The sequence below is a fragment of the Carcharodon carcharias genome, chromosome 7 (assembly GCF_017639515.1).
Source record: "Carcharodon carcharias isolate sCarCar2 chromosome 7, sCarCar2.pri, whole genome shotgun sequence".
Taxonomy (NCBI): Eukaryota; Metazoa; Chordata; class Chondrichthyes; order Lamniformes; family Lamnidae; genus Carcharodon; species Carcharodon carcharias.
The window spans coordinates 23,811,410-23,832,824 of NC_054473.1; the positions used below are offsets into that span (position 1 = coordinate 23,811,410).

General features: G+C 42.4%; 1 protein-coding gene across 3 annotated transcripts in view; it reads left to right on the forward strand.

Annotated features, from left to right (window-relative positions):
• Positions 1 to 12,158: 12,158 nt before the first annotated feature.
• Positions 12,159 to 21,415, forward strand: part of LOC121280315 (NUAK family SNF1-like kinase 1) — a 42,508-nt gene continuing 33,251 nt past the window's right edge. For 2 of the 3 annotated variants that reach the window (XM_041192186.1, XM_041192187.1), the window contains exon 1: positions 12,159 to 12,947. In XM_041192186.1, the coding sequence (XP_041048120.1) occupies positions 12,723 to 12,947 (225 nt within the window). In that variant the 5' untranslated portion in view covers positions 12,159 to 12,722. The remainder of the gene's footprint in view (positions 12,948 to 21,415) is intronic. The other variant, XM_041192188.1, reaches the window with a different exon arrangement.

Here is a 21,415-nt window from a genome sequence, read left to right on the forward strand (position 1 = left end):
TTAGTTTTTCTCTGCATTTGCTGCGATGTCTCGGGTTTTTCCACAAGCTGCCACCATATTTTAAGGTGTTGATTACAGTTTGATAGGTCTGAAGAAATTTTCATATACATGTGTAGGTTAATTACAAGTCTTTATTGACTTTAGAACTACTTACACACATATAGTAAACAGTACAAGCTAGGAGCTGTCTCCATGCTTGCTGGTACACACGGCTCTGTTCAACACTAGATTGACCCTGGATGAAGATCATGAGCACCTAACATCACTGTGTGGGCAGTACTGTACTCAGTCCTACATTAACCCTATATGTGTCAAACCTTATACAACATGTACTATGAGGTTTTGCATGTAAATAAATAGTTTAAGAAGAACTAAATACTATTTCATTCAGAGTAAGAGAAACATCATCAAATCAGAAGACATTGTCAGGAAAGGGCTACAAGTTTAACAAAAACCCATAAACTGTTGACAAAAATTTTAAATTTTTACCACAATGGCCAGCAGATAGGTGTACATGTACAAAGTCCTGAATGTTGTTGTAGCAAAGATTCATGCATTGTGCCCATTATAAATAAACTTGCTAAATGGTGTGTAGATTAGTGATTTATCTAACTGGATGGTGTTCCTAACTAAAACTCCTCTAAGGTTCTGAGATAATTAATGCCTTTCTCCACCAATATTCAGATTATGATTTGTTCTATCATCACTAATGCTTTGTGGACAGCCTGCTTGAAGACTACAACAATCTAAAATTAATGTGCTGTCCTGGGATGGAATCTTTGTACTGGTAACATTTTGAAACTGATAGCTTGCTTAGTCAGTTGGTGTTGAATTTGTGATCCAGCACCAAACCTTTCAAACAAAAAACAGAAGGATCCATATAAACCAGCAATCTTAAAACACAGACTTTACAAACGGGCTAAGCACTCAGTTTGTCCCCAGCCAGTAAAACAGTAGTGGGCGGTATCACTGATTTCAGCTGTTCAGATTTCTGTATTGATATTACTATCTCTGGCAATTCAGGGAAAGAACAGATTTTGAAGCCATTTTTTTGCACTGTCAAAGGCTGTAATGCTGCCTCATTTACCAATGTTGTTTAAGTCAGGCCAATGGTGTGGTAGCATTGTACTGTAGTTGAGAACTCTGCCTAGATATAAACTCTCAGTATGTATAACCACTGACACATTGCTCATCCTTTCAACCCCACTTCCTTCTGTGCCTGCTGTGGAAAGATGTCTCCCACAGATTGATTACAACTTCACTCTCAAACTGTCAATTGCCTAGCCTTAGGCTCTTCATTCATCATGCTCCTTCTGCAGCCACCAATCTGCTCAACAATCCATTGCTTCCACTTTTGATGCCCTTGTTTCCAGAAATGCGTTTACTCGCTCCCACTCTGGTTATTCCTCCAGTATGCTGCTCAGCTTTATTCCCCTCAAGTCCAAGCCATAGGATTGAGAGTATCTGGTTTTGCCATTCATCACCAGATATGACTAGGTCTCATCAATTGCTGTCACACTTCCCTCTCTTCTGCCAAAACTGCGCACTGCTTCAGGATTATACTAAAAAGCAAAGCTTATAATCTCCGCTATCTTACTTTGCTTTAAATACCTCATCCTTGCCATTCTGCCAAATTATCCCTCCATTTCCTCCAACTAAACATGGGGAAGTTTGAAGTCATCATCGCTGTACCCTTGCCACAACCTCCATCTGTGTCCATAACCATTGTGTGGAATTATATGGAATATACAGCACAGAATCAGACCATTTGACTAAGCAGTCCACGCGCTGTTCATGTTCCACTTGAGCATTCTCCTATCCTTCCTCATCCAACTCAATTAGATTAACCCACTATTCCCTTCTCCCTCATATGCTTATCTAGCTTCCCCTTAAATGCATCTATACTATTCACCTCACCTACTCCCAGTGTTACCAAGTTCTATTATCTCACCATTCTCTGGATAAAGAAGCTTCTGCTGAATTCCCTATTTGATTTCTTGGGGACTACCTTATACGATGGTCAGTTTGGCTCTTCTCCACAAGTGGAAAAATTCTCTCTGTCTACATTGTCTCAGGCTGATCAGACTGTTCACAACCTTGATATCCTGTTCAACTTTGCACTAAGCTTCTTACCCTACATCCTCTTTCGCAAAGCACCTACTTCAAAATCCATTGTAAGGCCTGCATCTGCCCCTATCTCGGCCCATTTGCTGTTAAAGTACTCACCTAGGCCACTGTCAGCATTGCACTCAATTATTCCAATCCTCTCCTGGTTATCCTCCCATCTTCTGTAATCTACATTTCATCCAAAACTCTGCTGTTCATATCCTGTTCACATCAGGTACCACTCACCTATCATCCCTATCCTCACTGATTCCCAGGCCCCTAACTACTCCAATATGAAGTGATCAGTGAGAGCCATCATATGTTTTTAAAGGGAAGTTCATAGCTAATGAACCTAGTTGAAGCCTTTGTCATTGTAACTAATATGGTAAATAAAGGAGTGTCTATGGGTGTTATTTATATAGACTTCTAAGAGGCATTCAATAAGATTCTACATAAGAGCCCACATGGAATTGGAAGTAACCTAATCGGTTCAGAGACAAAGTGGGGAATATTCTCAGGCAAGGGGAGGCAGGTTTGGGTGCATGCAGGGAGTTAAATCCCCAAAAAATGACATTGGGCTTGGATCCCAATATCATGGAACCCCCACCACAACAACACCACCCCTGCCCGCCATCACCCCCACTGCAATAATTCTGGCTTTAAGCCAGGGCACCTGTTTCCTGATCTGCATTCTGGGCTGAATGAATGTACAGTGGTGAGTGCTTCCTCAATGGAACTAAGGGCTCCAGTCATGACCAGGTGAGAGGCTGCTGTTCAAAGCAATTTTTTTTCTGAGTAAGTGTGTTCACTGCTTGTCAGATGACTGCCAACTCCCTGGAAGGCACTTCACCTGTCTAGCATATCACTCACCTTCAGCTGCACTTCCTTGCTACTGGCCTTCAACAAAACATGGGTTGTACCTCCCACCTCTGATGAGGGGTAAGAAGAGAAGCAACACCAAAGGCAGCCGCTGCTCCACATGGCAGAGGGGGCAGACACAGATCAAGCTGCAAGGAAGTGAGATCCCCAGCACAGGATCTACAGGCAGACAATCAGTTCCCTCAATGCATGTGAGCACCAGTGCCTCAGGAGACTCTGGCTGCCATGGTGGACTGCTGCTGACATCTGCTGCCTCCTGGAACAAGATCTTGCTCCCATTGGAATAAGTTCACATGCAGTGCCAGTGGCCATCAAGGTGGCTGTCATTGAAGTGTACCCCCTCCTACACCCCAACCCCCTTGAGGTTGTGTACTCTCTTCCCCTGCAAGGAGAAAAAGTGGAGAATCATGAGTGTTTAGAAAGTATGGACAGGAGGGAAAGACAACATTTGTAGTGGGTGTCTGTGAGGCTTTGGTGTGAGAGGGCAATAGGCTGAGGATGAGTGTGAATGTTGGCTGCTCGGGTGGGAATGTGAGGCGCCTGGAGAAAGAGGAACGAATGGATCGAGCTGCTAACTGTGTTAATCTGAGGAGTGCTGTGCAGGAGAATGCTGGGAAAATCAGAGTGAGGGACTTGGCATCTGAAAGTGTTACATCACTCACCTGACCTACCACCACCACCACACCATCCCCCCTCCTCCCCCCCCGCCCCGCCCAACCCTTGAGGTCCTGGATTCTTGGGTGATTGTCTCCAGGTCTGCTGAATACCTCCACCTCTTCTATCCACTTGGCTGGAGTGGTTGCCCTCTTCCTGCCGTCTTTGGATAAGATCACCTCACTGCAATCCCTCTGATCTCACAGCAGGATCTCTAGGTAATAGTGAGAGAGCAAGGGAGCTGCCTTCCCTAGTATTCTCTCCATTCCTGTGGTTACTGCAGCCTCAAAAATCCATGTGCAGGTGAGCCATTTTAACCCATGCCATGGTCCATTTAATTAGAAATCCTTCCTTTCACAGACCCCCAATCCCACCTGCCCTCCCTGTTTGGCTGGGGAACTCCCAAATAGGGTTGCCAACACTCCAGGATTGGCACGGTGTCTCCAGGAATTGATGACCGATCTCCAGGACACTCTGTGTGCAACCCTAGAGAAAAATCATAGGGACCTGAAAAAAGATTCGTTTTTTTTGTCATTTTCTTTAGACATTTCTTTTTATCAGATATAAAAATATTGAAAATGGGGAAAAAAAGGCTGTTTGGCTGACAGTCAAACATTGTTCAATTGGGTAATGAGTCTTTTTGCTTTCCAATTGGCATAGGATGGCAGTGCATCACATGGATGGTCGTGTTGGCTGAATAATGGCTGGAGCATGGGGGCATGTGATGAAATCCCCAGGAATACATTTAAACACAGCCCGAGGGAAGAAACTAATCCTGTGGCTCAGTTAAACAGTCATAGCAAAACCTGCTCCAGCTGTCAAGTGGTTCCTGACTGGCTAACGTTCCTGCCATTTCAGCAGGGGCTAAGTTCTGAAAATTTCTCCCTGAGAGTAGGGCTAATTGTATGCACTCAATTTGGTATGATGTGACTAATGGTATTCCCCAGTGGTTTGATATGGGGCCTCAGCTTTTCACAATGTTTATAAATGACTTCGTTGAAGGAATGAAGGGTCTTATCAGACAATGCAGTACAATTTTAAGAACCTCAGTGGTTATGCAAATGTCCCTGATTCAGGTGATATTTAAACTTACTTATGTAAGCGACAGAGTCCCTGATTAAATGAGTTGTGCGAGAATTTGGCTGGCAAGAGAAGTCTGCAAACCTTTGTCACTGATTTTCTATAGCAATATTTTGATTTAATACATAAGCCAATATTATGTAAATATTATTAACAAGCTAGTATCAATTTTTCCTCTCTGCTATTTTAATTAAGGCATTTTATTCTAAGTGCCTCTCATAAAAGCACAACGTGATTGAAGTGTAAATGCAGCAGCTGTTGAGTTTCTGACATAAAAATGGAGGTCCGTATTAAGCATCAATAACATCTGTTGTGCTGATCCATTTAGAACCATTTTGAGGGTGACTGTCCGACCACATCACTCTAATGTTGTATAGTGGGTCGGGGTATTCATTACATGGCCCTTGGACCAAATGGGCCCTATCTAGCTTCTGTTGTGCCACTCAGCAGGGCTTGTTGCCTGCTGTTTCGATGCTGTCAGTCCCAACGTAACATGAATGGAGGAATAAAATGCTTTTTTTACACTTTAGAGTTATCAGCAGCAGCAGCAGCAGCAACAGCCACACCAAAAGCAGCAGAAGGGGTTGGATCCTGCTGAGGACCTGTGAGAGAAGTTCTCAGCAGTACTTTCTTAATATTGAAGAGAACTCTTTCACTGTTGACCACTAAGAGACCTTGAGAAAACTAGTTTAACTTAGTTCATGTGTAAGGGAGAAAGCTGAAATTAAAACTTTGTTCATCAAATCTAAGTGTTTTAGGAAAACACAACATGCAATTATGGCCACATGTTCAGGAGTCTGAAAATATTTTGACAGTCCCAGAAACAATTAAGATCTGGATGAGATTCAGCTATCTTTGGTTCCTTTTTTCTCACTGTTCCTTTGTTCAAACAGTTGCTTTCTTCTGCTGGGCTATCTCCTCTCAGCCAATAAATATTTCTGGTTGCTATTCATCATCTTACTCTTGAATTTTATCTTTTAAAACATCTTCGTCTTTTTACGATGTCTTCTCCTCCTATCTTTTTACTTTTCAGATCAACCATCTGTATTTTGAAAGTTTAATTTTCATTCATCTCCATCTATTTTCTTCTCCTATTTAAACTGCATCATCCGGTCTCTGGATTCTCTTGTATATCTCCTCTGCTTTAACATTTTTTTTCATTATTTTCTTTTTGAGTTTTTGAATTGAATTGCCCTTTTAATTCATTTACAGAATTTATTTCGCTACCTGCTTCCCTCCTTCCCATGGAATGCTTATCTAAGCGAGCTAAGATAAACTAAATTAGCTTTGGTAAAGTCGATAATCCACCTGGTGGGTGGGGAACTGTTTGCTATTCTATCTGGAATAAAGATAACAAATTACTTCAAATGGCTCCACTTTCAAAAGAATTGAAGGAGATTCCATTGCAGCAACATCTTGATTATAGCCAGCAGCATTTGGAGAAGTCACGGTTGAGGATTGTGGCCTTTGACCAATAGATAATGAGTACCCCAGGAGCTGGCCACCCTTATTTTGAATCCATTGGTCTGCATGGCTTTCAAATGTACTGAATGCACAGGGCAAAGAGCTACCTTTTGCTGTCAGTAAACAGTGTCAGAAAGTATGAGGCAGGTTTTCCTGTTCCTACTTTTGGGCACAATGCAGGTCCATAAATGAGCATTTTCAATTATAAGTCCATTTAAGTGAATGCACATAAAATCAGATGGACTTCCTTATGAGCATGTGATGTTCCCTGTCCAGTTATCCTCTGGCTGTGACCTGATCTTTTTATAGATCTAGGCACAAGAGCAGGATTATTCACTCTCCTTGTGTATGTGCATAAAACTCAGGGTGTTGACTGTGATAACTAGAGTCAAGCTTCCTTTATACTTTTCATTTTTCATCTGGTCACTTTTACCAATTATTTATTCCAGTATGGTTTTGATTTTAATACCAAGCTGATGGGGTGTTGAATGTTTGTAACTAAAGAGTAACCTGATACAGAAGAGATGGATGTACAACAGGCTGTCAGTGTTTCTTGACAGATTTCTCTTTCAGATGGGGAATACATTATCATGTAGTGAGTTTCAAGCAGAGAAGGCCAGATGGTCTTCCCTTTCCCCACCCCATGATGTAATGTCGTATAATTGATGATCTATCTGGTGTCTTGACTGAGACCTAACAGAGCATATCCAACTGAGGTACAGGATGAGTGACAAGTAGAGCTCACACCCATGGCCATGACATTTGCTTAGGCCTATGAGTGTGAAACAAACCCCCTGGGACAAGAGGCGATAAAACCCACCCAGCTGAAACAGACAGATATTAAACAACAAGAAACCCTGGGACTTGTTATGATAAAACTTACCCAACCAAAGCATACACGGCAGGTGACTCATGTTTGTCAATTTCTCAATGGGAATGCACATTTAACTGTTTTAAATATTGGGTCTGTATATAAAGACACTGTGTTCTAAACACTACAGGAAAATATTTTTGAATTAGACATTCCTTTTGCATCATCTATGGGAGATTTAGAAATAGGAATCTATTTTAAAAAGTCAACATATTTTTAAGCATCAATATTTAATATTGTGATGACATTCGTGTTTTGGGGAAGAACCTATATTTTCTTTTGGGCGTGTCCCTTTGTTTCCAAAGTGAAACTGGTGAGTATTCTGAAAGGAGTGTAATTGGACCTCCTAGCAAGCATTTTAGTTCCAAGAAATGCCCATGGGACCTGAGGTTGCTATGGGGATGAAAGCTAAAAAGAAGGTAAATAGAAAACTAATTGGAGGTCAAATTAAAGCTGGTTTCAGAACCTGCAGTTCAGAACACAGAATTCATGTGAGGGGAAGCAAGCAAAGTTCTCTATGAATAGATCAGTTTTCTGTTTGACAGTAAGAAGAAAATACAACTCCAAATACGCTTGGTGAAGCAACGTGCAAGTGACCTGAATGTTTGAATCAGAGGACCAGATCATGAAATGGGTGTTTTTGTTGGTCAGTTGAAAAAGATCTCTGGAAAACTACGTCACCAGGACTGTTGTGACCTGAACGAGAGAGGCTTTGTAGATGTGCGCCTCGTCAGTGGTAACTGTATCCAGGAATTTCAGATAGATATAGCTGCCAGTGAAAGTGATTCATGGGCCAAATCCAATGGGGAGAATTTTACAGCCCTGTTTCAGTGGGGACGGGGCCATAAAATGCGGCGAGCCATTATAAATCCCATTGATGACAGCGGGAACGTAAAATCCCGCTGTTGTAAAATTCTGCCCAAAGAGTGGGAAATAAGAGACCTTACATATTGGAGGCTGAGTTGAAAGGCTGAGATTGCATGAGGTGCCACGTTTGTACAGGAAGTGATACAAGTGCTTGTGAATACAGGGCATATCTTTGTTGTATCGACTATTTAAATTGAAATTTATCTTTTTATTTAAAGTATCATTCACCTGTCAGTGTTTGAATTATATATATCTTAATTGGTTTATTACAGTAAAAGTTTTAAGAAGTGAAACTTTGTCCATCAGTTTTCTTTCCATTGGCATTGTAGGGATTCCTTTCTTTTTAGAAGGTGTCAGTCTCTATGGAGATCGTAACAATAGATTTTAAAACATATATTAATTTGCCCTCCCTTCATTGAAATAAATTGCAGTTACACTCATTTAATGATTACCAAGCTTGAATAAATTTCTGCCTATAGTATACAGATTTACATGTTCAAAGATTGTGTGCAATGTTACTGAATGGTAATACCACTTACTCTAACTGAACAGATTATCCATTGTACAAAGCTATAAGTGCCGAATAATCAAGCTTTGTTTAACTCATTTCAGATAAACCATACCCGAAATCTGTGGTTGAGTCACCAACCACCACCTTTTTCTTCACATGCATCCTTCAAATTCAAAAAAACTGGAATGTCCAAATTATTCAAAGATAAAAAATAATAAATTTTACAGTGTGTCCAAGAATAGGTAAAGGTTGAGGAACTAGCATTTCTAAAGAGTAACTTCTGGGGGATGGTTAAAATAAAGTGAAATGATTTTGGATGGTTGGTTGAGAGAAAGAGTTCCACAACTTATATTGAGTTTGCTGACAGGAAATAGGAAATGACTCAAATGCCAGTCAGAGACCGTCATTTATAAAGTATACTCACTTCAGTAGGTAAGTTCATATTTATTTTATTCATATATTTAAATGACAACACTTAAAAAAGCCAGATGGAATATATGGATGAAGTTGCATGAAATATGTCTACATTAACAATGAATGGGTGACCAACATTGGGGAGGATGGCAGTTTTGGAGAACTTGCACTGATTTATGGAACCCCAAGAGCAGAAACTGTCAGAGCAAAGTCCAATGTGAAATTGTGAAGTATTGACTGAGATAACTGGAGAATCTTAATGGGAATTACATTGAGTAAGAGAAAGATGTGTAAAGAGTGCCTCAATAAGGTATCCATTTTAGAATCTGTCAGCTTTTGAATGAGAGAGATATAACAGAAGAACATGCATTTTCATAGCCCTTTTCACACCTTCAGGCTGCCCATTTTACAGCCAAATGAATAGTTTAATTTTGAAGTGTAGTCGCCAAAGTACTCTATTTTTTTTTGGAGCATGCATTAAAGCATGCAGCCACTTAATTATTTTTTGGGTAGCTGTGTACGCATGATATCTTAAAGGGGCTGATTTGTGTGTAGCCAACATAGAACTTTCAGGTTGATGCACACATAGCTCGCACAGAACATTGGTAGTCACCGTAATATAGCTAGTTTTTAGATAGCAAAGTCCCTCAAATAGCAATGTGATAAATGGCCAGATTAATCTTTTTTAGTGCCGCTGATTGGGGAATAAATATTGGCCAGGGTATTGGGAGAGATCTCCCGCACTTTGGAGTTTTACATGAGATATTTTACTCATGTTCAACAACCATGACTATAAGCAATCTTGATCCTCACAAACCCAAAGTGTGCCCTTACATACCCAATATCTTGGTTACTTTAGTAAGGTCAGAGGTTGGCCTTTGTTACTGTATCCATTTTACTGGATATATCACATAACACGAGATATCTTTGACTTTAGAAAGCTATAGAATAAAAACTGCACCAGGCCGTTCCCTAAGTTTTAAATTACAGAACAACCAATAAATAGGTAAGAAAACAAGGGCAAAGACAGACTGTTAATTTACATTAATATATGGACCATAACTAATCCTCCTCAAAATATAGAAAATAATGTCACAGAAAAATTGGACTCGAGTCTAGAGCCCCAATTTTAACTTTGGTTGAGTGATGAGTGAGAAGTGGTGGGTCAAGCATCAGGCTCACCCCAAATCAAGTGGACAAGGCCCAAGCTAATTCAACACCTGGACCTCATTTAAATACACCAGTCCTGGCTTTCACCCAAACCCAGCTTCAAAGGCATGAGGCTGGTGGTCAGGTGCAGGGTGAGCGTAGCAGGAGACTGTTCCAGAGATTCACAGGAATATATTCCAGAACTAAGGTAGGTCAGCAGGAGAAGGGGGACAGAGACAATCATCATCAGGGAAGAGAGGGGAAACCCAGGTGCCCTTTCCTGACCCATAATGTACTAAATAAACACATCTTCCCAGGGACTCTTCTGGGCCTGCTGCACCAGGCCTAACTTTACTAAAAGCATTAAAATGCCGTCAGGTCTAAATGACCTCATCAGATGCCAATATTTGCATTTGATAACAGACCTGCCTGTTAAATGGTGCATGGTTTGACTGCGACATCATGGCTATAGTGACTGCTACTCTGCTAATACTTTAACCCCTTAAAGGCCTTGGTCTTGTAAGTAGGTGGGTAAAATCTGGGTTTAGGTCCCAAATTACAACCTTTCATTAGTTTTACTGCCACCCCTCCTTTTTGGTGGCTTCAAAGAGATTGCTGAATTGAGATAAAAATTGTTTGAAATTATGCCTTCCAAGTCCTTTGAAGTTCAACGAGTGAACAAAAGAAAACAAAAACAAAAATACCTGAAAAAACTCAGCAGGTCTGACAACATCTGTGGAGAGGAACAAGGTTAACGTTTCGAGTCCGCATGACTCTTCAACAGAACTAAGGAAAAATAGGTGAAATATAAATTGGTTTAAGTGGGGATGGGACAGGTAGAGCAGGATAGAGGGCCAGTGATAGGTGGAGATTGCCAAAAGATGTCATAGACAAAAGGACAAAGAGGTGTTGGCGCTGGTGATATTAGCTAAGAAATGTGCTAATGCTGACATTAAGGGTAGAAAGCAGGATGAGCAAGATACAGATAGCCCTAGTGGGGGTGGGGTGGGGGGGAAGGGATCGAATTAGGCTAAAAGGCAGAGATAAAACAATGGATGGAAATACAACAAATACAAAGAATTCAAATACAATACAAAGAAAACAAATATGTATCCGGCTATCAAACATCCTTAGGATGTCATAGAGAATGCCTGTGCTTCCCAGATGCTGTCTTCAAGGTGATAACATAGGAATCTGCCCAATTTAAATCCCTGGGTAAATAGCTTACTGGAAATGTATACAAGTAAACCCCATCGAAAAGCCAAGATACACAGCCACCTATCTAACGGATGCTGGATCAAATCAATTGCCAGCCTATCTTGAAATGAACAAATAAACTAGGTAATCTAAACAATGATACAATTTATGGTATTTACATATTAATATTTCCCTGATACCCGCAAGAGGCGTACGTTCTTTTCCCTGAACTATTAAGTATTAAGCAGACTGGACTTTTTAATTAAGTGAATCTGGTTTTAGCATTGTGTAATAAATGGAAGTAAAACGCGATAAAGCAATCCATCGCGGAATAAAGATTGCATTTTGTCTCAGGGAGGGGCAACCCGAGATGGTTCAGGAGGCTAAACTATCTAACCGGACTTCCATGATTGCGCCAGTGAGACAAGACTTCACGAAATTTTTGTTGGGCCATTTGCAACTAAGTTTTGTTTAATCCTCAATGAATTATTCACAAATCATTCCTATTTACATGACAATTGGTCTGTTTCAGAAGCCTTTGGTTCCTCGATTTTCTGCCTTCCCCATTTAAATGGACCAAACTGATCAAAATAAGAATCAGGAACACGCAGCTAGGAATAAATTAAACATGACCAAAGATAATTAACTCTTTTAGAGCAAAGATATGAAATACCTTGAACAGAGCCGAAAGTTATAAAGACAGAAGCGAGTAAGGTTTTGAGATTGGGGCGTTGTTATAACTCGAAATTAAGCTTTTAAAAAAGATAATTAGGGAAATAGCAGGGCGGCAGAGTAGGTTTGGGAGCTGTTGCTACCCATTTTTAAATGTGGGGCGAATGCAATTAGCATCTAGCAGGCAGTGTGACTGACTGGGGCATAAACAATGACAGGCACTGAGACCAGTAGCGGCCGGAGCTGGCAAACAGATGGCGGAGATGGCGAGACTGAAACAGATAAAGAGGCGGGGACACGGATCATGAGGCAGACACAAGGCAAGATAAAGCGCAGGATGGAAGAGGCAGAGAGAGAACGATGTCGTGTGGCATTGTCTTGTTGTGGAGAGTGTGGGAGCGGAGACATTGCCCAGGAGCTGCTGTGACCGAGGGATCTGGAATGCTGGCGTGTCTGGAGGCTGATTCATTGGGGTGCTGGCAATTGCAGATCTGCCTGAGCGCTGATTCCTGACCTGGCGAGGGATAAACTTAAGAGAGGTGATGGCTGAAGGCAGATTTTATTTTATTGCGCCTGTTTGAAAGTTAAGATTTCGGGGCGTTTACGGAAGGCAGTCAGACTTCATACAGCCACAAGGCTGGAGCATTTTTTACCCGATGCTAAAGTACACGTTCTGAGCTCAGGCTGAGGCTGTTTCAGTTCTCGTGGCTTTCTGAGTTCTTGACCTTACACGCGGCTGTCTGTGGGGGCTCCCCCAGCAGACTGATCTCTGCGGAAGAGCTTTTGAACCTTTAACCGAGCGAATCCCCTGACCTAGAAAAGTTGACGAGAGCGGATGGAGGGAGCGATCAGGAAAAGATGAAGAAAGAGAAGTGTCAGGGAGACAAGATGATAACCAGGGAGAAATACGGCTGTCCCGAGGACCAGGACTGGGAAGAGACTCCCGACAGCAAATCTGGTCCAATTGTGAAGAAACACCAGCACAAGCACAACTTGAAACACAGGTACCAGATCCTGCAGACCCTGGGCAGGGGAACCTATGGAAAAGTCAAGAAAGCACAGGAGACTGCCACAGGCAGGACAGTAAGTAGTAATCTCACCAAAATAAGCTGTGTGTGGAAACAATCTCTTGTAAACTGCCTTAATGGTTTGAGGTATACGAAACAAAAACAGACTCAGCAGGTCTGGCAGCATCTGTGGAGAGAGAAACAAGAGTTAACGTTTTCGAGTCCATATGACCCTTCTTCAGAGCTGTACACTGATCTGTTTATGGGATTGGACAGGGTTTCCAGTTATTGTGAAAGTCCTGTGTGTTTGTTGTAAGCACCGATCCCAAAAACTTAGCGCTCCACTAAGTACTCAAAGTTATAAACACCGCTTTTTAGGGAGGGACAACCAAATTAAAATGGAATCAATAAGATAACAGGAGATGCAAATAGTTTCCAAATAGATACGTAAATATGTATAGTCTATTTCCAAAAGTTTGCATGGAATTTAAATGAAAGGGGTGATGCAGCAGGAAGAGATCGGGGCTGGAGATAGATATCTGGGTGTATTTGGTACTCCGAGGATTATCCTGTAATGATCTCTGTGGAGCGCCATGGGATATCATAAATAAAGGCTTTATATAAATGCAGGTTGCCAGTTGGTAGTTTGTGTGAGATCATTATTGTCATTTGCATTATGATTTTGCTAACAACCAAACCTACAGGTAAATGGCCCAAATTGACCAAGACCCCACACAACCTCACTTTTTGTAGCTCTGTTTGCATTTTTATATATTTTCCCTTGTTCTTGTTAACCTCCTCCCCTTGCTCCTGAAGGCAGCTTGCTCGACTGCAGTGCAGGGTTTCCTCGTATACTTCTTCCATTAGTGCAATTAGAAATTCAGTCAAGCCTGTTATAGACTTGCACAGGCCAACTAGGAGGCCCATGGCCAGTCAAAATTGGGCCTCAGTATACATTTAAGTGCGAGCCTCTCTCTCTTCTACAGGCACTTTACACATTGAAAATGCCATTGGCTTTGAAGGTACCTTCTAGGAGGTGGTTGCAACAGGCAAAGTGTGAAGCCAGGAGGTGTTTACAGTGGAAATTTAGACAGAACTCTGCCCCTCATCAACGTTTTTTGGTAGCAACTGAAGAATAAAGTTGGCCGTATGAATTTAACCGGCCTATACGCATAAACTTGGGGTCAAAGTTTAAAACTAAGGGGTCTCCCATTTAAGACTGAGATGAGGAGAATTTTTTTCTCTCAGAGAGTCATTAATCTTTGGAACTCTCCTCCCCAGACAGCATTGGAGGCAGGGTCATTGAATATTTTTATGGCAGAGGTAGGTAGATTCTTGACTAACAAGGGAGTCAAAGGTTATCGGGAGTAGGGGGAATGTGGAGTAGAGGCCACAATCAGATCATGCCATGATCTTGTTGAATGGTGGACCAGTCTTGAGGGGCTGAATGGCCTACTCCTGCCCCTGATTCATATGTTTGTATGTACACAGATTAGGGACAGAAGCCCCTCTGCAAACTGTCAGCATTATGCCTGTTTTAGACCTGATAAATGTGTACAATGCATTTCCGCCTCTTAATGTCTGCAGGCTATTTTACCACATGGGCATTTCAACTGAGACCAATCCAAATTTCATCCATACCAAGAAGATTGCTGGATTGTGATCAGGAGCTAGAATTCAAGCCAATTTTGTCCACCCTACTCTCACATTACTGAGACCAATTGCAATGTCCCAGCTGCCACCTCAGCTAACTTAGCATAGATTGGTGCTTTTAGTTTCCTGAAATTAGGGTGGATAATGGGGTTTAAAATAGCTCTGGTTTGGAGAGCTGATAAGGAATGTGCCAGTGTAGTGTTAGGAGGATGAAAAGCAAACAAATGTTAACCTGAGTGTAAGTAAAAGAGAAACTCAATCTGTTTTTCTGCCAATCTAAGTACATCAATGGATGTTTTTGAAACTGGAGAAACAGGAAACCAATTCTGTACCTATGTATAACCATGCATTAATTCGTTGTCAGCATTGCACAAATTCTAGATGTGAGTGTTTCAATTGCAAGCTTGAAATGTCATGAGGTTAAGAGAAGTTTCAATAATTACCCAACGAGCCTAATATTAATCAACAGAATCAGAAGACATTCCCAATAATAGGTACAGATCAATCCCATTATATACCAGCAACTATGATAAATTAACAACTAATACATTGAACACTATCCAGCATATAATTTAGTAGAATCATATTTCAGCAAAATATAAAATGAAGTTTCCACTTAGCAGGTGAGTGTCATTATCTTTTTAACTGGGCAATTTAAAAAATATGTAAAAAGATATATGGAGAAACGCTTCTTTAGAAATAAGTTTGATTTTGGATCTGCTCATGATGAGTTTTCTTTCAGTCTCATTGAGTTAAGACACTGCAACTTATCAAATTGTCATTTCCAGTGAGTGTTACCACCTCCTACATCCCAGAACTGTCTGATACCCCATTTAGCAGCAAAATTTGTAGCATTTCCTCAGGCCTTGTCTGATCCATCACATATTTTTCACATTTATTCTCAGGATGTGGGCAATACTGGCAAAGGAACATTTCACTAAATCCTACTGCGTCGGAGAAGGCAGTAGTGGAGACTTTCCTTAAACTGCAGCAGTTTACATGCTGAGGTTGGTGGCCATGGAAATAGATGATGTGTTGGTTGTCACCTTCCAAAATTCTGTAGATTCTGGAACAGTCCCGGCAGATTGGAGGGTGGCAAATGTAACCCCACTATTTGGAAAAGGGAAGGAGAAAACAGCGAATTACAGACTGGATTAGCCTAACATCAGTAGTAGGAAAATGCTAGCGTGTGTTATAAAGGATGTGATAACAGGACTCTTTGAAAATATCAGCAGGATTAGACAAAGTCAACATGGATTTATGAAAGGGAAATCATGTTTGACAAACCTACTGGAGTTTTTTGAGGATGTAACTAGCAGAATAGATAAGGGAGATTTTGGATTTTCAGAAAACTTTTTTATGAAGTCCCACATAAGAGGCTAGTGTGTAAAATTAAAGCACATAGCATTGGGAGTAATATATTGGCATGGATTGAGAATTGGTTAGCAGACAGGAAAATGAGAGTAAGAATAAATAGGTCTTTATCGGAGGGGCAGGCGGTGACTAGTGGGGTACTGCAGGGATCAGTGCTTGGGCCCCAACTATTCACAATATATATCAATGAACCAAATGTAATATTTCCAAGCTTGCTGGCAACATTGAACTTGGTGGGAATGTGAGCAACGAGGAGGGAGTATAGAAGCTTCAAGGTGATTTAGACAAGTTGAGTGAGTGGGCAAATACAGAGCAGATGCAGTATAATATGGATAAATGTGAAATCATTCATTTTGATAGGAAAAACAGAATGGCAGAGTATTATTTAAATTGTGACAGATCGCAAAACGTTGATATACAAAGGGACCTGGGTGTCTTTGTACACCAATCACTGAAAGCAAGCATGCAGGTGCAGCAAGCCATCAAGAAAGCAAGAGGTATGTTGGCCTTCATTTCAAGAGGACTTGAATACTGGAGCAAGGATGTCTAACCGCCACTGTACCTTGGTAAGACCACACCTGGAGTATTGTGTGTCGTTTTTGGTCTTACCTAAGAAAGGATGTACTTACATAGATGGAGTGCAGCCAAGGTTCACCAGACTGATTCCTGGGATGGCTGGGCTGTCATATGAGGAGAGATTGGGCCAACTAGGCCTGCATTCAGTGGAGTTTAGAAGAATGAGAGGGGATCTCATTGAATCGTATACAATTCTGACAGGGCTGGACAGACTGGATGCAGGGATAATGTTTCCTCTGGCTGAGGGGGTCTAGAACAAGGAGTCACAGTCTCTGGATATGGGGTAGGCCATTTAGGACTGAAAAGAGGAGAAATTTCTTCACTCAGAGGGTGGTGAACCTGTGGAATTCTCTACCACAGAAGGCTGTGGAGGCCAAATCACTGAATTTGTTTAAGAAGAAAATAGACTTCTGGACTCTAAATGTATCAAGGGGTATGGGGGAAATGGCAGGACTATGGCGTTGAGATAGAGGATTAGCCATGATCATATTGAATGGCGCAGCAGACTTGAAGGGCTGAATGACTATTCCTGCTCCTTTTTTATCAATTTACAGGATGTTGGTGTCATTGGATAGGCCAGCGTTTATTGCCCACCGCCCTCAAGAAGGTGGTGGTGAGCTGTCTTCTTGAACTGCTACATTCCCTGTGGTTTGGTACACCCAGAGTGCTGTTGGGGAAGGAGTTCTGGGATTTTGACCCAACGACAGTGAAGGAACAGCAATATATTTCCAAGTCAGAATGATGAGTGACTTGGAGGGGAACTTCCGGGAGGTGATGATCCCATGTATCTAGATGGTAGTGGTCCTGAGTTTGGAGGTGCTGCCTAAGGAGCCTTGGTGAGTTCCTGCAGTGCATCTGTGGATGGTACACATTGCTGCTACTGTGTGTTGGTGGTGGATGGAGTGAATATTTGTGGAAGGGATGCTTTGTTCTGCATGGTGTCAAGCCTCTTGAGTGTTGGCTGGAGCTGCACTCATCCAGGCAAGTGGGGAGTATTCCATCACACTCCTGACTTGTGCCTTGTAGATGGTGGATAGGCTTTGGGGAGTCAGGAGGCGAGTTACTTGCCACAGGATTCCTAACATCTAACATGCTCTCGTAGCCACCACATTGACATGGCTAGTCCAGTTCAGTTTCTGGTCAATGGTACTCCCCAGATTGTTGGTAGTAGGGGATTCAGTGATGGTAACGCCATTGAATGTCAAGGGGCGATGGTTAGATTCTCTCTTGTTGGAGATGGTCATTGCCTGGCACTTGTGTGGTGCCAATGTTACTTGCCACTTGTCAACCCAAGCCTGGATATTGTCCAGGTCTTGCTGCATTTGGACATGGACTGTTTCAGTATCTGAGTAGTCACAAATGGTGCTGAATATTGTGCAATCATCAGCAAACATCCCCACTTCTGACCTTATGATGAAAAGAAGGTCACTGATGAAGTAGTTAAAGGTGATTGGGCCTGGGACACTACACTGAGGAACTCCTACAGTGATGTCCTGGAACTGAGATGATTGACCTGCAACAACCACAACCATCTTCCTTTGTGCTAGGTATGCCTCCAGCCAGTGGAGAGTTTTCCTTCTGATTCCCTTGACTCCAGTTTTGTTGATAACCCCTTCCTTCACTTTACTGATGATGGAGAGCAGACTAATGGGGCAGTAATTGGCCGGGTTGGATTTGCCCAGCTTTATGTTTACAGGACATACCTGGGCAATTTTCCACATTGCCAGGTAGATTCCGGTACTGTAGCTGTACTGGAGCTGCTTGGCTAGGGGCTCGTCAAGTTCTGGAGCACATCAAGACTTTAGTACTATTGCCTGAATATTGTCAGGGCCCATAGCCTTTGCAGTATCCAGTGCTTTCAGCCATTTCTTGATATCACGTGGAGTGAATTCAATTGGCTGAAGACTGGCATCTTTTTTGCTGGATCATCCACTTGGCATTTCTGGCTGAAGATTGTTGCAAATGCTTCAGCCTTATCTTTTGCACTGACGTGCTAGTCTCCTTCGTCATTGAGGATGTGGATATTTGTGGAGCCTCCTCCTCCAGTGAGTTGTTTAATTGTCCCCACCACCATTCACGACTGGATGTGGCAGGACTGCAGAGCTTAGATCTGATCTGTTGGTTGTGCAATCACTTTGCTCTGTCACTTGCTGCTTACAGTGTTTGGCACACAAGTAGCCCTGTGTTATAGCTTCATCAGGTTGACATTTCATTTTTAGGTATGCCTGGTACTGCTCCTGGCATGGCTTCCTGCACTCTTCATTGAACCAATGTTAACCCACTGGCTTAGTGGTAATGGCAGAGTGGGGGATATGCCAGGCCATGAGGTTAATTGTGGTTGAGTACAAATTTGCTGCTGCTGATGGTCCACAGCACCTCATGGTTGCTCAATCTTGAGTTGCTAGATCTGTTCAAAGTCTATCCCATTTAGCACAGTGGTAGTGCTGCTCCACAAGATGGAGGGTATGCTCAGTGTGAAGACAGGACTTCGTCTCCACAAGGACTGTGCGGTGGTCACTCAAATCGATACTGTCATCGACAGATGCATCTGTGGCAGGCAGATTCCCTCACTACCTGCCACAGACCCAGTCTAACAGCTATGTCATTTAGACAGCTCGGTCTGTGGTGGTGCTACCAAGCCACTTTTGGTGATGGACATTTAAGTCGCCCATCCAGTGTTCGTTCTGTGCCCTTGCCAACATGCTTCCTCCAAATGGTGTTCAGCAGGGTGCTACGTGGTAATCAGCAAGAGGTTTCCGTGCCCCATGATGCCATGAGACTTCATGGGGGCCGGAGTCGATGTTGAGGACTCCCAGTGCAATTCCACTGTGTCACCACCTCTGCTAGGTCTGCCCTGCCGGTGGGACAGGATGGTGATAGTGATGTCTGGGAGATGATCTGTAAGGAATGATTCTGTGAGTATGACCATGTCAGGCTATTGCTTGACTAGTCTGTGAGACAGCTCTCTCAATTTTGACACAAGCCCCCAGATGTTAGTGAGGAGGACTTTTCAGGGTCGACAGGGCTGGGTTTGCCATTGTTGCTTCCGGTGCTTAGGTCGAGGCAAGGTGGTCCGTTCATTTTCATTCCTTTTTATTGACTTTGTAATGGTTTGATCCAACTGAGTGGCTTACTAGGCCATTTCAGAGGGCATTTAAGTGTCAACTGCATTGCTGTGGGTCTGGAGTAACATGTAGGCTGGACCAGGTGAGGACAGCAGATTTCCTTCCCTAAAGGGCATTAGTGAACCAGATGGGGTTTTTCCGACAATTGGCAATGGTTTCATGGTCATCGTTAGACTTTTAATTCCAGATTTTTATTGAATTCAAATTCCAGCATCTGCCATGGTGGGATTCAAACCCTGATCTCCAGACCATTAGCCCGTGTCTCTGGATTTACCAGTCCAGTGACAATACCAATACACCACCGCCTCCCCTATTTTTTATGTTTCTACGAATTTCAAGATTTTGACCCAGCAATGATGAAGGAATGGCTTTTTAACTAAGGATGAGGAGTGAGTGACTTGGAGAGGAAGTTGGAAATGATGGCACTATAACCTTGTGCTCTTGCCCTCCCTGATGGCTGAGGTTGGAGGACTGGGCGGTACTCTGGAAGTAAGCTTGGCAAAAGAATGATGAAGGGGGTGAATATTGAGCACATTGTCAAGGGCACTGATCAAGCTGACTGCTCTGTACTAAATGGTGTCAGGGGTACATAATATACTCTAGATGGGGCATTAAGAGTGGCTCAGTTCACCACCACTGACCGTGCTGGCAAAGCACTGAAGGATATGGCTGCCACACTGAGCTGGCAGCAGGTGGTGAAAGTACCAACATGAGGGAAAAGCCACAAAATCTGTGTATTGCAGTTGCATTGCACATTCATTGTGGAGACAAAATCCTGTTGATAGACTGAAGACACCCTCCATTGTGCTGTTTGGCACTATCACTATGCTAAATAGGATAGGTTCAGAACGGATCTAGCAACTCAAATTTCCTTGATGAAAGAAGCACTGTGGGCCATTAGCAGCAGCAGAATTTTATTCTGCCACAGCCTGTAACCTCATGTTGCAGCATATTCCTCACTCTACCATTGCTATCAAACCACAGGATGAACCCTGGTTCAATGAGGAAAGTAGAAGAGTATGCCTGGAGCAGCACTAGGAGAGGTACCAACTTGGTGAAGCTACAAAATAGGAATACATGCATGCTAACTAGCAGAAGCAGCATGCTATAGACAGAGCTAAATGATCCCACAACAAACAGATCCAAAAGAAGCTCTGCAGTACTGTTGCATCCAGTCATAAATGGTGATAGACAATTAAAGGGCAGAGGCTTCATTAGAAATAAAAAAAAATAAGATATAGGAGCAGGAGTAGGCCATATGGCTCCTCAAGATCATTCTGCCAGTCAATATGTTCATGGCCGATCTTCTGCCTCAACTCCCACTTTCCCACCAGCTCACAATATTCCTTAATTCTGTGGGACCCCCAAAGTCTGTCTATCTCAGACTTAAATATACTCAATGATGGAGCATCACAACCCTCTGGGGCACAGAATTCCCAAGATTCACAACTCTTTGAGTGAAGAAATTTCTACTCTTTAACAGTCCTAAATGATCGATTCCTTATCCTGAGGCTGTGTCTCTGTGTTATAGATTCCCCAGCCAGGGTAAGCAATCTCTCAATGTTTATCCTGTCGAGCCAGAGTCTTGTATATTTCAATGAGATTAACTCTCATTTTTCTGAACTCCATTGAGTTAGAAGCCCAATTTACTCAGTCTGTCATCATAGGACAACCCCAATCTCGTGAACCTTCACTCAACCAACTCCAATGCAGGTATATCCTTTCTTAAATATGGAGACCAAAACTGCGCATGGCACTCCAGGTGCGGTCTCACCAAAGTCCTAAATAATCGTAGCAAGACTTCCTTATTCCTGTA